Source organism: Anolis carolinensis, unplaced genomic scaffold (genome assembly GCF_035594765.1).
Source record: "Anolis carolinensis isolate JA03-04 unplaced genomic scaffold, rAnoCar3.1.pri scaffold_8, whole genome shotgun sequence".
Classification (NCBI taxonomy): Eukaryota; Metazoa; Chordata; class Lepidosauria; order Squamata; family Dactyloidae; genus Anolis; species Anolis carolinensis.
In genome coordinates this window covers 24,067,023-24,091,526 of record NW_026943819.1, presented here as the reverse complement: position 1 = coordinate 24,091,526, position 24,504 = coordinate 24,067,023, and the positions used below count along the sequence as shown (strand labels likewise).

The window sequence follows — 24,504 nt, the reverse complement described above, 5'->3', positions numbered from 1 at the left end:
CACTCTCCATTCAAGTATCATTGATCTAACTGGTGCTTGCTCTGAGTAAGTAAGTAAGCAAGCAAGATAGCAAGCAAGCTTGCAGTTGCAATCTTAAGCAAATTGTATTAGTGCATTGTGCTTTTGGGGCTGAGAACATGTATGGACAAAACCATCTCATTTACGTAATGCTGGTGGGTGGTGACCTAGTGGTATTGCTGGTATATGTCTTACATTAAATTTTGTTAACCTGCTGCTTGTTGTTCGGATCCATGGAAAATAAGCCCATTATGACTTCTTTCGTATTAACTTGTGCTGTAGTAGCCCAACACCTTTCTAATGTGTTTGCAGCCGCCTGCTGTCATTGCCAGCTGTGAAAACCAAATTGTAACAAATCTTTGACGCCAGCTTCAGAGAAAGGCAGACCTTTTAAGATAAGGGATATATATATGTGTGTGTGTGTGTGTGTATGTATGTTAATAGATGTACTTGCCAATTCTGGACGCTGCATTAACAGTAGGAGAAAATTGTTGTAAGCTGTATTTTGAAATGTGGCTTTCTCTTCTCGTTACTTTTATACTCCAGCAAATCCTGTGCAGATGAGATAGTTCACCAATGAGATTATTGTGGGATCATAGAGTGTGTTTGATTTTTGAAGGGAAATTTTCCTCATGGCTACTAGTTCTAGAGCTTCTAGTGAATTAGCTGAGTTTCTATGAACGTAGCTGAAAGTAATGATGAGCGAAGCGATGGGCAGCAACCCACTTTTCTCCTCAATTGAGCAGAACAAGGGTGTGCATAATCTAACCATACATTGTTTTGTTGGATTTCAGGGCTTTTTTCACACAGTACATCATATAATTTTGGCAATAGCCTTAGAGTTGCTGGAAGAGAACAATGAGCTATCCTCCTCTTCCATTGTTTTTATGGAAAGCACATTTTTGGCACATTTTTCATGTGATATTTTAAACCTGGAATGAAATAGAGAGAGCAAGTAAGAATTGCAACAAGATGTCTTTTATTCTGTATATAATGCTTAGAAAAATTAGACAGCCTATAAGTAACAGGGAAGCACCACAGCAAACATACAGTTCTAGTGTTTGGTATTCCTTGCCATATACACTGCCTTATAATCTAATTTCTGAATCCGGATTATCTGCTTTGAACTGATTTATATGGCAGTATAGACTGCTATAATCCAGTTCAAATCTGATAATCTGGATTCAGAAATTGGATTATATGGCAGTGTAAATCCATTTTAACTCCATCTTCTGATCATGCTGATATCAGTAGCTCTGTTTTAACTTTCCAGCCATCGTAACAGGGGACTTGAGTTTGCTACTACTGTATATGGTTCTTCCCTAAGCCATACAAGAAGGGGTTAGGTGCTATATTCTCTAATACTGTATTTCTGAGGAGAAATTGCAAGTGAGAGAAGAAATAAACTGGGTCATTTAAAAGCTGAAAAAAATGGGACGAGAGGGTTAAACAAAACTGTCTCAGCCAAATCACAATTGGAGAGTATGAGGAGCACCTAGTGATAAAGAAACACCATGCCTTTACATGGCAATCTGTCAGTAGATCTCCACCGTTTTATCCATTCTAGTATTATTTTAAAAAGAATTCAGATGGGAATGTGCAGATAATGGGATTAGTGATGCAAAGAACACAATTGTGGGGATGGGGCTGCTAGTCATTTCACACACCCCTTATGTGCCCAAATTCAGGTGTCGTGTAAGTGAATAGTTGCCATCCATTGCTATATGATGAGAGAGTAGAATTATGTATTTAGGGATTTTTTTTAAATAACAGATCCCAAACCTGTCCACTGCTATTGGTGTTAGATGACCTACCTATCTTCAACAGGAAGGGATCTTACAAATATATAGATCTTTGTTTTATACTATTATCTTGACTGGAAATTTACTCATAAAGTCATAATAAGGGAATCATGTAGATCAGAGCTTTCCAGACTATGTGTCATGACACATTAGTGTGTCAGTTGCAGTGTGTAGGTGTGCTGCATGAACGTAATGAGAAATGACAAACATCTTGGAAATGTATGTTATTATCTTATAAATCATATATTTTACAAAATATAAATGAATGGCTTTCAGAAGATATGTTGTGTTCCCATACATTTCATTATTACAACTTATGTATGTGTCTGTATCTCTTATAAGTGGTTGGTTTAACGCCAGGTTTGATAGTAAAACTGAATTACTTGTGTCACAAAATAACGCATGCCTAAAAAGCGTGTCACCAACATGAAATGTTTAGGAAACTCTGATTTAGATAGTCATGTTGTTTGTGATATAGGAGAACTTAGCCCAATTAATGTATCAAAACACATACACATCTGTATAAGTTGCCCAAGTACCTGTAGCGATTTTCCACCCCAGACATACGTCTATCTTAACCCTGTGTCCAGTTGCTATTTCTATCCCACTTACATTCTATAGATGTACACTGTCTAATTATTTCCGTACAGCCCAGAGCCACCAGCTCCTGAGTTCCTTGAAGCAATAAGTGAATGCAGAGAGGCATCAGTTATTGTGACCCAGCAGTCAATGAGGTTATAAAGCAGGAGCACTTTCCAGCACTTTTGCTACAGCAAGAGCATGTTCGTGTCAAAAACCTCTCAGCAGATGCATGGGCTTTCCTTCCTATACATACTGTGATAATTATGCTAAGTGTGGGATGTAGCCTTTTGGTAAGCATTTGTGGTGCTGCTTCCACACATAATGACTCACTGTGCTGTGAAAGGCTGCACGGCATAATTCTATAGAAAACCCGGTTACAAGCAATCTTGCAGTTCTTGAATATGGCTTGTAGAGAAAGCATATCTAGGCCTTGGTGATTACAACACAGCATAAATAGCAATTACCAAGGGTATAACATATATATCCCTGACATTCTGTATCCTGAAGTTAATGTGGATAAGTCCTGCGCTGTAAATGTTGAACAGGATACTGCTTTGACTTAAAATAGTGACTTTATGGTATGTGATAATTGATACAATTCCAATCTATTCTCAAGTCTGTCTTCTCAAGCTTGTTTTACATGTTATATATACCGGTAGATCTATATAAACTGTGTGTAGTGCAGCTTTCAAATAGATACTTATGCATCAAAATATCTCTATTATTTTCATACCCTGTTTCCCCTAAAATAAGACATCCCCAGAAAATAAGACCTAGTAGAAGTTTTGCTGAATTGCTAAATATAAGGCCTCCCCCGAAAGTAAGACCTAGCAAAGTTTTTGTTTGGCAGCATGACCGCCAAACAGAACACCAGAGCATGCAGGATCAGTAAATGTACGTACCATAGAGTGTTGTACATGGAAATATTGGTAGTAACAAGAAATTCTTGATAGGATTCAAGTTTATCTGGTTATGCTGGTTTGTGATAACAATTACTGTACAGTATATAATAAATGTTCATTTTTTTGTTCAACAATAAATGTGAATTCTTCTTCATGGAAAAATAAGACATCCCCTGAAAATAAGACCTAGTGCATCTTTGGGAGCAAAAATTAATATAAGACACTGTCTTATTTTCAGGGAAACACGGTAGATGTTGTGGTCAGAGATGTACATGGAACATTTTTCTTATTGCTGTGATCTGTATATTGATAACATAAAATTTTGATATTCACTTCACTTTAAATATTCCATCCTTTTTCTGGTCATTTTTCTTTGGGGCAACTGGGGTGCAGCTACATTGTAGAATTAATTCAAATTAATTTTATTTATTAATATTTTTGAATGGCTTTTGGAACTGGCTTACTTTTTAATGAATGAATGGGGAATAATGACAACGACAACTACAGTAACATACCATTAAAAGATGGAGGAAATTGCTGCAGCTCCTCTTACATCTTAGAACAGTTTATGATTTTTACCCTCTTCACTGCAATACAGTACAATTGCTCTCCTCCACTTTCAGCCTTCACACACAATTTGCTAGGGGAAATTGCAGTGAAAGCTTTGGAGTAGAAAAATAAAAAAGCAAAACAAGACTAATGATAAGGATCCACGATTTCCCATATGCTGTTGTTGAGGTTTGCCATGTGTGAAGAGGCCAAGGCATAATATTATAAAAATGGTTTTGAATTTGTGGAGATACTATTGACTATGGAAATGAATGTATCCTCTGAACATTACACGGGTTATTTGTATATTTGACTTGTGTGTTTATATGGGCAGGTTGTCTCCTCAAGGACAGGATGAAGATACGTACTCTAAAACTGATAACTGTAACAACATTTGAATGCCATAGGATATTGGGAAATAGAAATACTGTAGGAGATTTCTTGTTTTAACTTCATTTTACTTCTTTAAATTTCAGAACGAATAAACCAAGCTTTTTCAGTTAAACATTTTCATGCAGAATATGAAGGGACTTGCATTTTGAACCTTATATTTCAAACACTGGTTTAAATCTTCTGTCCAAAACATGCTTTAGTTTCCCTTCATCTTTCTTTTGAACTGAACTACAAGAGTTGGGTAAAATACTTTTTTACAAAGTCTTTCCATAAGCAAGGCCTTGGAATTTTGAACAGAGTCAAAAGTACATTTTTCATAATATTAAAAAATAGAGGTTGGGGAAACATCAAAGGAGATGATCTGACCTTCTAGTATAATTTGGAAAGAAGAGTTAGAAAGAATGGATTAAATGAAGTCTCAAAGAGGCAAAAATTTTGTCATCAACTTAAGGTTTGGAATCCCCCAAAAGGTTAAACAGCGTTTAGTAATAAAGCCTCAGGTTCTTTAGATAAAGAAACAGTTTCCACCAGTTTTCTGAAAAGATCTATTGTTTTCATCCCACAACATTTGGTGGAATTAATGAAGGTAATGCAGTTTGAAACTGCTTTAGCTTCCATGGCTCACTGCTATGCAATCTTGGGATTTGTAGTATGATAAGGCACCCTGCACTCTGTGGCAGAGAAGACCTTGTAGAACTGATTTGGCCAAATAGGATGCAAATACAAGCAATATGCTTCAAAAGGTACAAGTACAAATTCATACAAAAACCAATCCATTGTAAAGACACTCCCTGGAAGGGCATGAACCTGGAGGAAGTGGTGATGTGGATATGCAGATGAATCTTTGATTAACTTAAGTGTGAGACAAGGGGTGCAAGACTTGAGACCCAAAGTGGCAGTTCCAGACTATTAGGGGCTTGGCTGCCCATTTAGAAAGTTAATGAATTCATGTTTGCTGAGCCCCCTCTTCCATGTGATCTTTTTTTTAAAGGAATTATGCCAACTGAGGACACAGAGAGGTACCTGCCTTCTAGATATATTTTGATACAGTTTATACATTTAAGAATTGACACAATACATAAATGATACAAATTACACATAAATCATCAAGTTAATACATTTATTAAATGTTAGATTAAAAAAAAAGTTTTTAAGGTTCAGCTGCTGCTAGGTCCATCCTCTCAACAATTTTCTCAACTTTGAAGCTGCGGAAAATGTTTAAAAAGAAATAAAAAATCATATATCTTGCTTGAAGTCTATTTATGGTCTATACATATTTGGGGAGGGGAGTGCTGTGGCTTGATAACAAAACTGCATTAGTTCTATAGTGTAGAGCAAGCATGGGCAAGCGTTGGCCCTCCGGGTGTTTTGGACTTCAACTCCCACAATTCCTAACAGCCTATTCGCTGTTGTGGGAGTTGAAGTCCAAAACACCTGGAGGGCCAAAGTTTGCCGATGCCTGGTGTAGAGGCATCCAGATGAAGGTGATAGTTTTTATATTACAGCATTTTTTCTAAATGTTCCAAGCTCTTCATATATACTGTTTACATCATTATTAACCACAACTCTCTTAATTAATCACAGAACAGAATGTTAAGAATGATTTATAAATTCAGTTTCAGTCAGATTAAAATAAAATATACTGGCCTCCTCTTAGGTCTTATGTCTTGTTTGTACTGCTTTTTGTCAGCATTTCGTTACTTTTCTGCTCCAAGATGATGCCACAGTGCATTTATTTCCTCTTGCCCCTTGCCTGCCCTTCGTTGCAGCAGCCTTCTGCAACGGCATCACATTTTCAGAGAAGGCATCATCTCTTGCTCTCCTCCCGCCCACGCTGCTGCCGTGCAAGAAGAGGCTATTCTCAGGGATGTTGCAGACATGCAAGGGATTGATAGATGATGCTGCATCACTCTCACATTGCAGCAAGTGGCATGCACTTCTTCTGATACAACACAAGCTGTCACTGACATCCTATTGTTGGTGCACCATGTTTTGCAATGGTAACTATCAACTGCCTGCATGGAGAAATGACCACAGTGGATACAGAGAAGACAGTGCATCAATCAAGGAGATATTCAGTTGCTACATCTGCTGCCTTGAAAAAAAAAAGATTCTGAAACACAGCATTTAGAGAAAATGAAATATTTCAATGTAGCGTTAGGGGCTTTTAAAATCAAATGAAACTGTTGTGTTCCTGATCTGTTCTGATACATCTGCTTTGCTTCTTTCTGAGGTCTGTACCATATTAGTTTCACTAGTATCACTTTATTTTCTGGCCATTTCACATAATCAAAGGCAATTTTGAGACCACACATTTTGTTTCTGTACTTTGACATTTCCCGGCAAAACCTACAATGATTCCAGAGAGGCGCTTTATGAGTCAGTGTATCAATCCCTGAATGTACATAAACCCAAACGGTGATTGTAAACCAGATTTGCTTCCTTTGTGAAAGTAACACAAATTATGAGCTAAGAAAATGGAACATAACAAATCCATTAAAAAAATCTAAAATGGTACATCTTGCCTTATTTCTCAACAGAAGACAACTTGAGCTGGCTAACAAAATTGAAAACACATACAATATTGCAAAAGAGTTTTGCTTCCCAGCTTCATGAGATTTTATTTATTTTATTTCATTGTCATTTTGCTGAGATACTGTCTGAGCTGTTGACCTAACCAACAGGGAGCTCTGCTTTTGCCAGCAAGACAAGTTGCTCCAACAGTAGTCCTAGGCAAGCATTTACCTCCAATATGCTTAGGATTAAATGTCAAAGTATATATCAGGGCTAGTAGGCAATCCCATCTGTCTTTTCTCAGTCCTTGTGTTGACTGCAAAGGTCTATAGTTGTTCAGTGCTGTCAAGTCAACTTCTTTCTCTAGAGACCTCCAAGCATTTTTGCAAATTCAGAGCCCTGGCTTTCTTCATTGACTTAACCCACCTATAGAGTGATCTTTTTTTTTCCACTGTCTTTTACTTTCCCAAGCATTATTATCTTTTTCAGGGATGATGCCTGAGCATCATCTCATGATGTGTCCCCAGTATGATAGCCTCAGTTCAGTCACCTTGACTTCTAATGAGAGCTCAAGTCTGGTTTGATCTAGGACCCATTTATTTGCCTTTTAGCCATCTGTGGTATCAATAGAATTCTTTTTCAGCACTACTTTTCAGATGAGTTGATTTGCTTCGTTGTTGAGCTTAGCAATGGAAATACAATGTCATAAATGATCCTGACTTTGCTATTTAACAAGGGTCCATATAGGGACCTTTAAGTAGATTTGGCTGAATGGCTTGCAGATCTCCAACAATACGGAAACTTAACAACCTGAATCCACTACCTCAGTGCATAACACATTAAATCTATGAAATGGAAGAGTTTAGGGGTAGTACATGTCAGCTTGTAATACCCCACACTCACTTTAGAGCTACATGTGTTTTAGCCAGATACTTGCAAAAGGAAAGAAGTCAATTTGGGCTTGGTAGCTTTATAGGACCCAAGGATATTCTATTGGCTCCATATTTAATCTGACGCTGAATGACCTCTGATCCAAGGAATTACACCACATGTATCAAAAGGAGGTGATTCTCAGCCTCCCATGTTGTATACAAAAGTGCCTTTGCCATTCAAGGGGGTTCTAAAAACAATCTGTGATGCAACGCAGGAGGCTAGGGCCATAAAATCAAAAATCAAATCCTCAGTGGGGATGTAGAAACTCTTTGGTCTGGTTAAAGTAGTTCTTCGATCCTGGCAGCAGTGCTTTTCCTTCTGTTGGAATAATGCCTGGCAAATGGAGATCAGTGTTCTTGGGTTTGTGAGGGATGTATGTAGACTGTCCAGGAGATCCTCATTTCAATAGAGTGCCCATAATTTAATTCTGACAGTGTATCTGTGCCATAAACGCTAATGGGTGTTTCTTACCCATGGCACTGCTTTTCTGAAACATTTACTATAGAATATTCTACTCTTCAGTGTCTCTCATTGGGAAGAAAATTAACTTGGCATGCTTTGATCTGTTGCTAAGCTTGAAGTACCAAAACAGGCAGCTTCGGGTATTATAGCATACTATATAATCCACTCATATAAAGAAATCAGTATTGTGTAGTTTTCAGAAACCGATATAGTGTTGATTTTTCTACTGTTGTACTGGGAGACATTGCTGTTTGCCTTTCCTACATTATTGATTTGAGTCTTCTGTAGAAAAAGCTACTAACGCAGAGCCTGTAGGAGTTTTATAATGCTAGCAAGATGAATAGCAAGCTGAGTCCTTGTTTTCCTCCCCACCCTCCTTAATTTACAAACCAAATGCCATTATGTGGGCATAAATTATGTCTAAAAATAATTTGCATTTGAAATTCAAATGCATGGAAGAGCCAGTGAGAAGCTTTTTTCTTGGTTTCTTGTGTTTTGGCAAGAGTCCCCAACTATTAGATCAGCTTGCCCATCCAGTCAGTATGAAATAAAGTTAATTGTACTTGCTGAAAATCAAATGGCCTCAGCCTTACATTAATTCCTAGGTCTGTGATTTAATAATGACATTGGAGACGGAGAACTGGGAAGGTGCTGAATGACTGTCTGAACCAATCAGTGGAGCTGTAAATTACCCTTCTGAGATTCTCGGTGGCAGATTGAGACACTCGGTTACAGTCGCAAGGGGGCAGATAAAGCCCCACGTAGAAGCAATTTGTCAAAATTCCTGGGTTTATGGAAATGGAAGTTTAAGCTTCATATGTTTCTCAGCATGCCAGTTGCGAGGAGGAACTAGCGCAGGTGGAATGTGGAAGGAGAGTCACTGGCCGGAGGGGCTAACTAAATCCAGGTTGAGCATCATTGATCCAAAATTCTCCCAAATTTTCCACATAAATGGCTGAGACATTTTCTCAAGGTTTAGTGTACACTATCTTGGCACAACATTCTATCTATCTCTATCTATCTATCTATCTATCTATCTATCTATCTATCTATCTATCTATCTCTATCTATCAATCATCCCTAGGCTATGTGTATAAGGTGTGTATGAAGCATACATGACTTTTAGATTCCGATCTGGGTCCCATCCCCAAGATTGGGACTGGAATTCTCTCCTTAAGGAGATCAGGTTAGCTCCCTCCCTGCCCATTTTCTGTCGGGAATTGAAAACATGGTTGTTCCAGAGCGCGTTTAAATGAACAGGCCCAATAGAGCTGTCATTAGAATACTTCTTTCTGTTTTAAAGCATATGGCACGTTATCACTGTTACTTATTTCCATGATACAGCACTTTATGAAACCTGTCCCCACTGGTTTGCTTTTAATTACTCTGATTTTATTTGCTTGGATTTTAATGTATTGTCTATTATTCTATTTTGTGCATCGTTGGAATGTTTTAAGTTTCTGTCAAATATGTTGTGTTGTTGTTTCGGGCTTGTCCCTGTTGTGAACTGCCCCGAGTCCCTTCGGGGAGATGGGGCAGGATATAAAAATAAAGATTATTATTATTATTATTATTATTATTATTATTATTATTATTATTATTATTATTTACATGTCAATACTGTACAGACATAACAATATTTGAAAGAAAGAAACATCAAAATCCAGAGCACTTCTGATCCTAAGCATTTCAGATAAGGGATACTAAGCCTGTACTGAACTAGAAAATTTAAAAAGTTAGGGATTTTTTTTGTAATACACAGATCCAATGTAATGTTCCTTGTTGAAAGTTGTCTAATGGACATTTGGATGAAGAAGTTATTTGAGGATCCCTTCTAAAAGCCATGCATGGACATTGAATAGTATATTGAATAGGTATTTCAAAACTCTTAGAACATGATCATTTTTGTTATCATGGGATGATGCACTTTGTGAACTAGTACCAGGTGGCTTGTGGCTTTTATACGTAAAAAGACATGCAGCATGCAATGTACCACAAACACTCTTGCTACAGGACACCCCCTTCTGGCCAACATAAATGCAAGTACTGCATCCTAAATTGCCTTTCAAATCTGATTTTGCGTCCCTGAAAGCTCATTTGGTGAATATCTCCAAACAAGTTATTTGTTTGTAATCTTTGGTGTCTTCAATACAAATCGACAAGTGTTTAGGAGTGGTAGTAGGTGGTGGCTTCCAAGTCACTGAAACAGTGAATCTCCTTTGGTGTTTAGTCTGAAATTTGAAAGAGCTCTCCAAGGTGCTGAACCTATTTTGGGGATGCGTAACATTTTTGACACGAAGCTGCCATCTGCTGCTGCTTAGTACATGCAGTGAGGAAGGGAATAGTTTTATGAACATTTATTTACTGTAGAATTTTATTGTATCTTCTTAAATATACTGTAATGTTTAGCATCCAGAGTGCTGCATATTTCAAGAATAAAATATACTTTCATACCAGAAGTGTCCTTTTGTCTCTGACTAGGGATGCCTTACGGCTTCATAGGCCTGTTCTTGTCAACACTTAGAGATGTTCACCGTCAGCTACCAGTTATCATTCAAAACATATTGTGGCTTTCCCCTCACAAAAAGATAGTGAGCTTGATATTATGAGGAGCATAAAGGTATTAAGAGTAGAGCAGAGTTTGGAAGTATACTTTTTGATTACGGCTCCCATAATATAGCATCCAGAAGGCTCAGTGTAGATTTCATAGGATGCCTTTCATATATAAAAAAAACTGATTGAAGCATCTCTTGGGGAAAGTATCAGAATTTGACTACATCAGTATGATTTGCCATCTTCATGGTCCGTCATCATAATTGATCAAAGGGTGAATGTGGGAAAGTGCTTATATCTTTCCATAATTCTGGGATGTGCTTGCAGATACTACTTAGTTGGTGCCTAAAAAAACCTTGCTGCTCTTGGTGCCTCCTCACAGTGTTTAGTTTTGTTCTCTCTCCATTGTGACATGACCCTATAGAACTGAATATCTCCTGCAGTAAACAATTAATTCACTTTTGTATACACCAGTGTTGGAGATGGATTTGTGTACGTACTAATTACACAAACATGGGTAGGGACGCTTCATTGCCCTTTGTCGCAAACAAGAAATATTCGTGTAATGCATTTCATGCTTCGATATCTCATCTCTCTCCACTCATCTCTTGTCTTCTGTCTTTCTCTATAGCCATGGTACAGAAGATTATCTTGTGTCAAATCATAGCAGACAGATGAATCTGTTCAGACAAGCTCAGTTTCTATAATCCGCTATTCACACCATGGAGCCCCACAGTAGAGATGACATGGACATGAAGGAAGAAACCACACAGGTGTGGTCTGAAGCAGCTGAACAGGAAGAGAACACTGCACAGGTGACTAGAAGCAATAAAGTTCTAAAATACCTAAATTTCAAAGCATCCATGTGCAACCAGGGGTTCCCTAACATTGTCTTGCGTCAAGACATAGCAGGCAGATGACCATAATTTTGGTGCAGTATTGTGTTTCTTACTGGATACCTCAAAAATCCTTGCTGTTGGATTTTTGCATGATACAAAGATTTGCCTGAGTCTACACCTTTATGCTGTGAAGAGTTTTACATAAATGTTCACCTTCCCAGAAAGAAAAGCTTGTACTGGGGTTAATTGAGTCACATTGGTAGTGCCTTAGGTGAGGTTTTTATGATACAATCTGCATGCCTCTTTCACTGAATTTTAAGAAGTCCATCTCATGGACTCGTGCAGACAAAATAATTGAGCCTTGAATAAGGGAGCCAAAATACTAAAAATCTATTGATGATGGGTGATAAGAATCTAATTTGTTTTGCTGTATGCTCGACAACACACTAATTTGCTTTATTCAACTGTTCCTAGGGTTTTGGTATTTCCCCCCCGATAAAGAGTTTTTGTACATTTAACAGCTGCAAACAGATAGAAATTCAACCAGAATGCTATACCTTCATGCCAGCATGTGCTGTGTGCATTGGGTCTCTGACTGCCATGTTTTGCTCAAGGCACAGTGTTTGTTCTTGGAAAGCAAGACGGGAGCTTAATAGATTACATTGCTTTTGATCTAAATATTCCAGTTTAACTCAGTTTTGGACTAGGCAGCTAGTAGTTTATTTCCAGTGCCAGATTGTCTCTGGAAGTGGTATCTTTAGTTGTTGTCCCCCCTTCAACAGCCTTAGACTATTATTGTGCTATTTCTTTTGCCTGCATATGCTCCATGCGTTTTTACCTAGAAACTTTCTGACTAGATGCCTCCATGCATTTATTCTTGACATCTGCCCCCTTTTCCCACCTTTCCAGGTTCACTTTGTCCCTGAAGGGGGAACCGTGGCTGAAATCGTGTACAGTGATGATCAAGACCGTCCCTCCCAACAGGTGGTCTACACTGCCGATGGCACATCTTACACCTCGGTGGATACGTCAGAGCATACGCTGGTTTACATCCATCCTGTGGAAGGCACTCAGGCATGTGACACCCCCCATCTCAGGTTCTGCCTATTCACGGCTGCAAAGGGGAAGAATGTCCGTCACAATGGGGGCCAGCTGCCTGCCAAGCTGTGTGAATGCCTAATAGCTCTCAGCTGTGCATAATCATCTAAGCATCAGCAAAGGGGGAGTGTGGATTTTTCATTCTAAATGAGAGTGCAGATGTTGTAATCAAAAGCTGGTGGCAACCTATTGAGTATGAAGCCCTGTCCTTCTCATTTTCCCCAAACTGGGGAAAAATTAAGTCTATTTTTCTTCATCTTCAAAAGACAACAGCAGTAGCCAGCGTGCAATTTCATCAGTCATGGTATTCTATAAAAGATGGATTCTCTTAATTAATCACTGCTTAAATCCGTATTTGGACAGCAGTGTGCGGGCGACTACTAATGAACCATCCACTTTTCTAACTCTGGTGCTAACCTTTTATCTCTAAGTAACCAGATCTATTCATTTGAAACTGTGGTTTCCAAACTTTCTTTCTTAAAGGAATGTCTTCAATGTGGTTTTGTTTGCCAAGGAACTCAAGATGCCTTCCATGCAATCATTGTGCTTTGAAGGGGTTTTGGAATGTGTTCCGAGGGGCAGGCTCACAGGAGGGGATGGAGGCAGCTCAGGCCATCTGTCTAGCCAAGAGAGTGCTGTTTGCACTATCATGAGCAACTGTGCAGCAACCAGGGACTCTTTTCTGTTCTTGAGACTTTATGGCGCCAAATAGACTATCTTTATGTTACAAATATACTTTTAATATCGCAGGTACAAAAAAACAAACCAGTGAGGTCCACATTTGGTTTTGAAAACCAAGTATTTTGTTTACATTAAGCTATCCTTTGAGGAGCTTCAACCTATGTTTTAATTTTGATTGCCACTCCTATAATCATCCTTTTTTTTTGGGGGGGGGGGAGAGAAAAAGAATAGTCTGGGAAATCTAGAGCCATGAAGGCCACAAAACAACCTTTGTGGGGTTGCAGGCGGTTGACCTCTGGTTTTGAATGACTTGCAGAGGCAATTTACTCTAGAGTCTTTTATAGCCCTTAAAGATGCAGGGAATTGAAAGTGAGCCCCCCCCCCCCCAATGTTCTACCTTCTTTGCCTTTTCATATAATCTATTGGCCAGGCATTCATGTGACACACAGGACCTGAAAATACAAGCATAAAGCACACACAACCCTCTTAGCTTTGTACATGTTTAGAAAAGATCAGTAGCTGCAAGTAACTTTCCAGTTCTTCTAATTAAGTACCCCCCAAGGAACTTTCTTCAACACTGTTTGAAAACCCCTGTTTTGTAATGCTAGTAATGTTAACCTATTGATTTCCAAATTCCAGCTTATACTTTTCAAAAGATTTTAGGACTATATGCTCTTCTCATTTATTTTTATTTATTTATCTGACCCTTATGACAGTGCATCTTGGTGCCTTTTCTTTCTCTTTATGCTTGGTCTAAATGTCCATGTAGGATGTGCCTTTGAAGTTGGATGTGACTGCCTTTAATTTTAAAATACGATGCAAATAATTTGCTATGGCTACATAGTTGTGTTAGTGCTTCCTAGAGAAAACCTATGTACAAAAGAAATATCATTATCTCATACTTTATAGGAGCCACGAGTGAATTCCACATAATGTATTAATAGATTGGATAGTGGAATCCATATTACATCTATTTATAGTGACCAAAGTTATTGGTATTATGAATATGGAATAAAATTTCTATTGAGCCCAATGTCACTTCCCTATCAATAGAGTTATCCTGTCACTGTGAACTTCAGACTGCCAAATGGTACATTTTAATAATATTATATCATTTTCTTCAGACTCTGTTTACAGATCCATCCCAAGTGACATATGTCCAGCAGGATGCGTCCACGCAGCAGGTAAGACCCAGCAGGTAAAGATTTGTTGATCCTTATATAAGTTCAGCAATGAACTATGTAAAGACTTATTTTGCAAGAGTGAATATTCTGTTATCTCTCAGGTTAGATAGTATTATCGAAAGTTGTATGGCACAGGCATTGGTTTACATGGTGAATCAACTCGTTTCTTTATTTACAAGTTGGTTTTCATTGTTGTCCCTGTAATGATTGTATATGTAGCAAGATGGTGCACAATATTTGAAAAACTTTCATCTGATGGCGCAAGTTGTTATATCTTATTGAAAGACAACATTGAAAGGGAAGGCCTTCAAAATTCATAGAAATACAGATACTGATGGTGCTAAACATAGGTCCGTTGGAAGTTGGGCTACCATTGAGAAGCCCTTGCCTCTCATGAATACTTAATAGCAGGCTTATTTATCTCCCTGTGGAAAGAAAGTTGTGGAGAGAAAGCATGGGGTATAATAATAATAATAATAATAATAATAATAATAATAATAATAATAATAATACGAAATCCAGCATATCTCTCTTGTTTGCTGTGTCATAATATAATAATAATAATAATAATAATGGTTTATTTGGCTGTGCAAAAAAAATGGGGAAAGATGATAGGAAAAGGAGAAAGTGTGCATTCTGTATAACAGGAATTTTGTCATTTCACCTTTTTCTTTCTGAATAAATTTAGTTGTGTTTACCTACTCCACTGTGATTTTTCATATGTAATCTAAATTTTTTAAAAAATGTTCTCACCAGTTAAAAGGCCAGTTAGAATAAAAAGGTTAGTTGCCTTTGAAACTATAACGTGAGGTTAAGGATAGTAAGAACATTGCTTAAACCAGCTATTTCTGTTCTGAAAATATACCTCTATTCCTTTCATTTAAATGAGAAAAACAAACCTATTCAGTCTTTTTTTATTTGTGCTCCTACACATTTTAGAAGAGAGTTCTTTTATATTGGCAGAATCTTTTTTTTGGGAGTTTTTATTTTGGGACATCACTGTGAAAGCTAAAAATTCCAATTACTTGCTGATGTGTCATGATGTATATAGTCCTGGTTTCCTGCTTGATGTGCTCACTAGTGTGAAATTGACTAGGAGTAGCATGAAATTGAGGGCTGGGGGAAGTAAGGATCTGAAGAGGCAAAAAAGAGGGAATAAAGTCTCTCATTGAGAAGCACTAGCTTTTCATATAATCTCTGGCGCTTTTGGAAACCAGATTATTGGCATGGCAAGGCTTGAGATACTTTTAGTTTTAAGCCCCTCTGCCATTGTGCAACAGTAGTGACTCAAAAACATTTGACAACTGTGTTAATGGCTTATTAGAGTGATACACGTCAGCTTCAGATTCTAGGACACTCTAATACAGTAGAGATAGCAGGGTACCACTTGTTTGAAGATTCTGAAGGCATTTTCCTGACAGTCAAAAAAAAGTTGGAAGGTTTTAATGAGAAGTCATACTGAGAGAGAAAGAGAGGCGATTGCTTGGTGGGTAGGTATGATTATTGTTTATCTCACTTATCTGATCTCCCTTGATTCCCCAGTTGCTAGTGGAGATGAGCTGAATGAGATAACTGAAGTTTCCCTTTCTTTTTTAGTATGACGTCAAACAAGGTGCCTTCAGCCTCTCAGTGGGCAACTGTTGGGAGGATGTCTTAGGATGCTCAAAAGTCAAAACTTGGCTTTTTTTCTGGGGTGAGTGTAACATGTAGCTAGGCCATTTGCCCAAGACTGGAAATGTGGGGAGCATTGACCATTGATCTATAGATAAGATAGGTAGATAGGATAGATGGATGGATGGGTAGACACACACACACACATTTGATCTTTTCCCTAACTACTTGAGATACCTGCTCTTTTTGTATCAGCATTATAGAACTCAGAAGATACATACTCTAAATTTCATCGACACTTTCTCCGTTTTATATCAGGTTCATTTGCCCAAACATTCAGTTTCCTAGTGAGGTTGAATTACTATCATGTGTATAGACATTCTGGGACCTAACTTGTTGGGAGGTTCATTGGCAATCTACCCCGCTCTACTAGTCTGCCTATCATTCTAAAACCAAAAAGAGGCCTTACAGATATAGGATAAAAAGAATGACATGACAAAAAAGAAACATCATAAAATGCAGAAATATTGACAGTGATATTTTGAACCAAAATAAAAGTGTCTGGCTTAAGGAATGGATATGAACCTGACAAGAAAATACTGTATGGCCTTCTTACAAAACATTCCTTCTACCTATTTACTTGAACAGGTAGAAGGAATGGATAAACTTTCTCATTATGGAAAGGCCCCTTCTGGTTAGGGACAAGTAAGTTGGAAGGGGGTTGTGATGTTTTGAGTTTTATAGGGGAAAATCATGCTTTATTCACTAGATGTACTAAAGTAACAGGGTTATGCACTGTATATTAAATGTAACAAGGTAAGGATCTGTTGAGAGGGTGATGAGATTGAAATGATGTGTGGTGATAGTGAGAGGATTTGGGAAAAGCCTGGCATATGGCAGTTGGTCAGAGATGAGGGAGAGAGAGTTGAATCTGGTTTAGGGATTAGTGAGTGGGTTTAGGTCAGGAGAGTTAGAGCCTGGGTCTGTGTTAGCTGGGAATTAAGGTGGGGGTAGAGTGAGAGATGTGAAAGATATGTATTAAATAATTGATCTGTATAATATGTCCCATTTCTGTTTAATAATTTGTGTCATGAAGAGGGTTGTGTCCAGTAGGGATAGAAGTTGGATAAAATCTCACACTGAATCCTTGACGGCATCTAGTAGGTCCCCACAATTGATGGCCAATATGATAGAAAAAAAGAGGTGGCAGAGGCAAGGATTAGGGAAAGCCCTCCCATTTGCTGGCAATAGAGATTGCGCCAGAGCGTCACATCAAATATAAAATGCCACAGAGTTCTCTAGAGCAAAGCTTCTTGGGTCAAATATGGAGTTGCATAACTGAATGCGAGTGTTTTGAAAAGGCCTGAAGACACAGTTTCAGAGATACCTCCCTTCAAATTTTGATTCTGAATAAAACCAACAAGTTGAGTTCATAAACCTTACTCAATTATCTATTAATAACATCAGACATTGGAGCCTGCATTGGATTCAGTGGTTAACTTTGCTTCTTGAACAAAACTGGTGTGAGCATATTTATTTGTTGCATACAGTTTAATCAGACTGCATGATTTATTCACCTTAAAGGGAATATCTGAGCAACCTTTGCCCGGAATTTGGATTTGTTTGGTTATTTTAAAAACAAATGAAAAACAGCAACAAAGAGTTTACTAACCTGCAGTGCTGTTTAAACGTCTCCTTGAGATTTCATTTGTAAGTGAAACTCTGTGAGGCTTTTGTGAGTCATTGCTGATGGCTTGTTCCTCTGGTTCCCTTTGAGAAGTTTCCCTAGGCACATTGTGCTGACTTTCTGCACATAATGGCCACTTAACTTTTCTCTTTATCTAAAATAATATACAGTGTTTTTTCAAACCAGGGCACCTGCTGTCCTTCAGCTGACCTTTAGTTATTAGGGTTTTAGATATTAATTAACATGTTTCTTAACCGCTATGTTTTAAGTGCGTTTGGGTGTTGTTTTCTCTTCTTTCATGGAGCGACAAAATTATAGGCAGGATTGTTTTAAGGACACATTGTAATGTCAAACTCATTAAAGTGGAAAATTGAGACCCTGGGTGGCTCCACTTCATGACAGAATAAGGAACAGTGAATGTTGAGTTGCCAAGAGTTTCTCTGAAAATTCAAAGGTTTGCCGATTCAGTGCATTCATTTGACTCAGCCCCTCTTTCTGTTAAATACAGGCATACCTTTAGTTCTGATAAAGAGAGGCATACTTTAGTTAGCAAAGCCTGACAAAGACGTTCCTTTTAACCAGACTTTTTTCATGCCTGCCAACTCCCTTTCCACCTTGTCTACTATCTTTTTAGCAGTGTCAGATTCTACATCCCTATTACCTAATGTTTGGTGGATGTTTTTATACACAAGGCTTGTTTTCCTATAATTTTCAGTCACATTTGAGCAGAGCTTGAATGTAACCATCTATAATAAGTGTACACTATAGGTGTGCATTTTAGTCTGAATTTTTTTGACTGGAGAGCCATCCCAGTGACAGGCAGAGAAGAGAGAATGACACTCAATAGGCACTTCACTATATTTCGAGAGGAAACAAACATACTCCCATGATGAGGATGGGGGATTTTGCAGTTCAAGGATTGTGGTTTTTTGCTGTTGTTTCAAATAACAGCACAGCCTTGAATCTTTTTTCTCCCAGGTGTCAATCCCTGTTCACAGCCAGGTTTTGCCTCCTATGGAGGCCGTGGATGACACTGGTCCTCTCGAAACTTTGCACAACCCAATGAGTAGTATGGAAGCAAAAGAAGAAAATGATGAAGATGATGACGAGGATGAGGAAGAAGAGGATGATGATGATGATGATGATGATGATGAAGATGAGGAGGAGGAAGAAGGAGAAGATTCAGACATGGATGATTGGGACCCAGACCCACCCCGTCCCTTTGATCCCAATGACCTGTGTAAGCATATGAGGAAGCATATTCTTCATTTTTGTGTCACCATCTTCTTCTGTTTACTGGTTTCCTATTGTAATTTGTTAAATGTAATTTCTAAAACCATTGAGTTTGAAGTGCATGCTGGGAATATGTATATTTCAGGGTTCATTTCTGGAATGAGCTTGGGTCCACTAGTGCGTGAATAATACAAAATATAGACTAAACCAGGGGTCCCCAAACTAAGGCCCGGGGGCCGGATGCGGCCCTCCAAGGTCATTTACCTGGCCCCCGCCCTCAGTTTTAGACTTCGCCTCGCCCAAAGTCTAAAATGACTTGAAGGCACACAATACCAACAATCCTACTTAACTTGACTATCTCATTGGCCAGAAGCAGGACCACACTTCCCATTGAAATCCTGATAGGTTTATGTTGGTTAAAATTGTTTTTATTTTTAAATATTGTATTGTTATTTTATTTACTAATATTGTGCCTATGGTAATAATTGAATATATTGTGTATACATATAATATTGATACTAATGTAATGTAATGCAATATAATACTAATAATTATACAATATAATAATATTAATTATACATTATATATTAAATGTAATATTACTAATATTATGGTAGTGGTATAGGATAATATAGTAATATATAATGCTAATATTGTGCTATGCCAATAATATAATATATTGTATGTACATACAACTTGTAAGCCGCTCTGAGTCCCCATCGGGGTGAGAGAGGATGGGGTATAAATGTAGTAAATAAATAAATAAATAAATAGTTGTTGTTGGGTTTTTTTTTTGCACTACAAATAAGACACGTGCAGTGTGCAGAGGAATTTGTTTGTATTTTTTTTTCAAATGATAATTCGGCCCCTCAACAGCCTGAGGGACCATGAACCAGCCCTCCACTTTAAAAGTTTGGGGACCCCTGGACTAAACCAATGAGCATCTTCAGGCTATCACTGCTCAGCCAGATGTTGGGTCAAGAACAAGCCTTCTAATGTTAGTAGAATGGGATGAATCTGTTTCATTAATAAAGTGTGGATGTTGAAAACATTTCAATGCTGCCACATTGTGTTGTAGAATGGAACTGGATAAGGCAGCAGAGACTAATGTCGGGAAAGACTCCAAGGGCCTTAAGCATCTTTCTCTGAGCTGATATACATCTCTGCCCCTTACAAAATCTTAAGAATAAAGGATTAAAAAAACTACAAAGTGCTGATGTTCCTCAGACAAAAGGAGGTAGAGAGGAGAGCGGCAGCCTCCTTCTTCTCTTCCTGCTCCACTTATCTAAACGTAGTGGAGTCTTGTTGATTGGTTTCAGCTAAAGGACATCCTTCACATGCTGTGTTTAACTCTTAAGTGGCATCCATTTCAAATGTTCTTTAGCTCTTTATGTTGAATGCGCTTTCCTGCTTCTTGGCAGGGGGTTGGACTGGATGGCCCATGAGGTCTCTTCCAACTCTATGATTCTATGAGACTAGTGTTCTCCAGCCTGGTGCTTCCAGATGTAATTCTTCAATCTCAGACAGCATGACTAGTCAACCAGAATGGTTCAAAACAACTAGGACACATTAGAGAAGGCTGGTCTAGAAAGAAGATTGTCACTGACTAAAATTCTTTGGATGTTAAACACTCTGGATTGGAGTTGTTAAGGTCTATGTTCTTTCTTTCTTTCATGGCATGTTTTTGTGTCTTTCAGGGTGTGAAGAGTGCAATAATGCACATCCTTCAGTTTGCCCCAAACACGGTCCCTTGCACCCAATCCCAAATAGACCAGTGCTGACAAGGGCAAGAGCCAGCCTCCCCTTAGTTCTGTACATTGACCGGTTCTTAGGAGGCGTGTTTTCCAAACGGCGCATTCCCAAACGCACACAGTTTGGCCCCGTAGAAGGACCTCTGGTCAGGCAATCAGAGCTAAAGGACTGCTACATCCATCTCAAGGTGAGGGAGCACCAGCTATTTCTTATGCAACTGCCTGTCCTGAGAAGCATGTTCTGTTTTTACACTGCATTCCCCGAAAGGATTCCCATGTACACATGTTTGGGACATGCAGTCATACATCCATACACGTCAAATGCCAACATCTAAGAAGTACTGTACATTAGCTATATAATACCAGAATGCCTTTGCACTCTGCATGCTTGAATTTAATTTCCTTAGGGACAGATCACTCATCAGAAACAACAGAAAAGTCTTGAGTCAGCTTAAAGACTGACAGATTTATCATGGTATGAATTTTAATAGAAGCTACTTTCTCTAGGAAAAGATAAACAACCTAAGTACATGCACACACATACATGGATCTTAGTGACTAATTCACAGGATCACATGCGTTGCCACAACATCAAAGGTCATCTAGTCTGATTCCCTGCTGATGCAGGAAATGTACTGCTAAAACATTTTGGATCGGTGGCCATTCACTCTCTGCTAATACTTTTTTTAAAAAAAGAGTACATTACCTTCTGAACTTCCCACCCCCCTTTTAGTATCATAAAGACACAGTTCACCAATTTAGGATCAAAACTGTTTATTTTATAATGGAGATGTCATCATATTGATGTGTTCTGTGTATATATGTCTCTCTCTCTATCTCTCTGTGTAATTTATCCTCAGGTATCTCTTAACAAAGGTGACAGGAAAGACCGGGACCTCCAGGAGGATCTCTGGTTTGAGCTGTCCAGTGAGGCTCTCTGCAACTGGATGATGTTTGTGCGCCCTGCACAGAACCACCTGGAGCAGAACCTAGTCGCTTATCAATACGGCCATCATATTTATTACACTACAATTAAAAACATTGAGCCCAAACAGGAACTCAAGGTATGCTGCAATGTTATATGTTTTGCATAATATGACAGGTTGAATTATCCTCCTCCCTGTTCAAATCCCACACTCTGCAAAACACACTTTCCCTGTCCTGGTTTTCATCTGAGAAATGGTGGAGAGTATGTGATCATTAGGCTGGCTACTTATTTGCAGACCGGCAAATCCACATCAGTTGATACAGGATTCTCTGAATGGCATTTCAGGCCAAATATGTTCAGTCGCAATTGCCAGGGCTTCCTTTCTGATATGGTAATCCTTTCCCCCCACAGTCAAGGAATTTAAGGGCCTATAGGACCACATGGTTTATTATTTGTATTGAATTGTTTACTTGCTCTCGGATTGTAAACTTCATCCACTGGAGGTTACAGCCTAGTTGGTGAGAATGTAATCATCCTTCCTAAAAGGAGGGGTGGTTTAGGAACTTTTGATCTTAGCTAGTTTGGTTGAATTTCAAATTATTTTTTCCAGTCAGTTATTCACTTTGTATTTATGAGCAAATTGGAGGTTGTAGGAGGGAAGTAATCTGTTTAGGCATCCAAAATGGGAGGAAAGTTATGAAGGGAATGCAGACATAGTTTATATAACGTTTTAGGTGTGAACAATCTTCACTTTTCATGCTTGAAATTTGAGGACTAAGGGACTACTTCATTTGGCCGGGGGGGGGGGGGGTGAGTTCCTATTTGAGTGGGTCAGGGATTCTATTTTGACCCTTGTCCTTGCCTCTTGGGTGAAGTGGCCCAAACATAACAATATCTGGGAAGCTGATATTTCTCTAGTAAAAGGTTTAAAATGAAAGTGCAAAAAGCATCTCAGTTTGCTTTTAATTCTCTCTTCCCCTTCTCCTCTGGTAATTTACTCCGGCCGTGAATGTGATTGGCTTTGCACCGTGTCTTGGGCTTTGCCCACTAATGAAGTGCCATTTACTTCAATCAGCGTGCCACTGAGGTCTGCAGCCGAATCTGTGCATGGGGCGATCTAGCTTTTCTGCTTGTGATTCCAATCATCATGAGGTTATTTTTATCCCATGCTAAAAACAAATCATGTGGAACTTAGAGAGAACAGTTGGGAGAATAGCTCTTTATGTTAAGCTTACAGATTGAGAGCTGGAGCACAGTCAAAAGATGAGTGCCACCATCTGGGCTTTTCCTGTTTCCTACAGCCTGCACTTCCCATTCTGTGCCCTATTCCACTTCCAGCTGCTTTTTCTCTCATGAGCGTTTTAGACCTGTATCCATATTTTGAACCTTTTGAACCATCATTCTGCTTCTCTGTCTACAAAACATAGTTCAGTTATATGCAACAATTTCCTTGGCAGCAAAGAAGAATTGAGTTCTATGCATCACCTTTGCAGGCCTAAAGATGTAACACTATTCAATAAATAGCTCCCCAGCCTTTAAATGACTGCCTAAATCTAGTCACTGGTTGGGGATAAGAGCAAAATTTGTTTATAGGCCAGTAGATGAAGATCCTTTTGGTTGTTACAGACCTGTAGACTGGAGCCTTCTTGTCCCTACATTATGGAACCACAGCTATTTCTTCTTTATTTGTTTTATATAATTTTAGCTGAGATTTGTGACAGAGGCAAAAGAGAGTAGCATATTATTTTCCCTCAGTATCACTTTTGACATTTTGAAAAGTGCTTCCCACTCCTCTTCATTGTCATGGCAATCAGTGAATGAAGACTAGTGAGGAAAGTTGAGTAGCTTATCCATTTTGCCTCTCAGGGGGTCTGTCATGCAGCATGTGAACTAATGCGGAAGAAATCCCAACAGGAGCAATCTGTTGAAAATATTAAAGGCTTGACATGCTTAAAAAGATCTCTTGACTCATCAATAGAAATTCATGTTCACTTATAAAGATGTCTGTACTTGAATTATTATTCCCTTTCTCTATCATGAGAGTGTCAGGCATGTCTCAAATGAGTAAGTCACAGATACAAGTGAAGTCCAATATTATATAATGAACAGAATGTTGAGTGTGGAAAGAGGATACTTGAGCTTGAATTGATGGTCGGCCAAGAAGTTCCATCAGTGGGCCGATATCTATGTCCTGTCTGTCTGTCTGTCTGTCTGTCTGTCTGTCTATAGGACAGAGTGAGTATAAAACAGAATAATTTCTGTGCATGCTCCCTGACATTAGGATTAGGGTTTTGAGTGTGATACTGAAATCATTATGCATTTATTTTATTTATTTAACGTATCAGAAGCGATCTGAGGGTACAGTTGTAATGTATTTAAAAATACAAACAAAGTTAAAAACTTGGCATTATACTAATGTTCTTTGACCAGTAGTTGGCCACTTGGAGTGCCTCTGGTGTTACTATAAGAAGGTCCTCCATTGTGCATGTGGCACGGTTCTGGCTGCATTGTAAGAGGTACTCTGTGGTTTGCTCTTCTCCACACTTGAATGTCATGGACTCCACTTTGTGGCTCCATTTCTGAAGGCTGGCTCTGCATCTCGTAGTGCCAGAGCATTGCTACATCATTATGTAGACTTGTTTTTTAGAAAAATACATACATTTCATATGTATTGGTTGCAGGTGTGGTATGCTGCCTCATATGCAGAATTTGTCAATCAGAAGATCCATGACGTATCTGAGGAAGAAAGGAAAGGTACTGCTGTCTTATTTGTGACACTTAATA

The 24,504-nt window shown here is 38.6% G+C and overlaps 1 protein-coding gene across 1 annotated transcript in view; it reads left to right on the top strand.

Moving 5' to 3' along the window:
• The window catches only part of prdm10 (PR/SET domain 10), a 55,163-nt gene that overhangs the window by 5,163 nt on the left and 25,496 nt on the right, over positions 1-24,504 (top strand). Inside the window, exons 2-8 of the mRNA XM_008114345.3 lie at positions 11,340-11,523; positions 12,457-12,621; positions 14,451-14,510; positions 18,787-19,048; positions 20,739-20,980; positions 21,653-21,856; positions 24,402-24,474. Of these exons, the coding sequence (XP_008112552.1) occupies positions 11,431-11,523; positions 12,457-12,621; positions 14,451-14,510; positions 18,787-19,048; positions 20,739-20,980; positions 21,653-21,856; positions 24,402-24,474 (1,099 nt within the window). The 5' untranslated portion in view covers positions 11,340-11,430. The remainder of the gene's footprint in view (positions 1-11,339; positions 11,524-12,456; positions 12,622-14,450; positions 14,511-18,786; positions 19,049-20,738; positions 20,981-21,652; positions 21,857-24,401; positions 24,475-24,504) is intronic.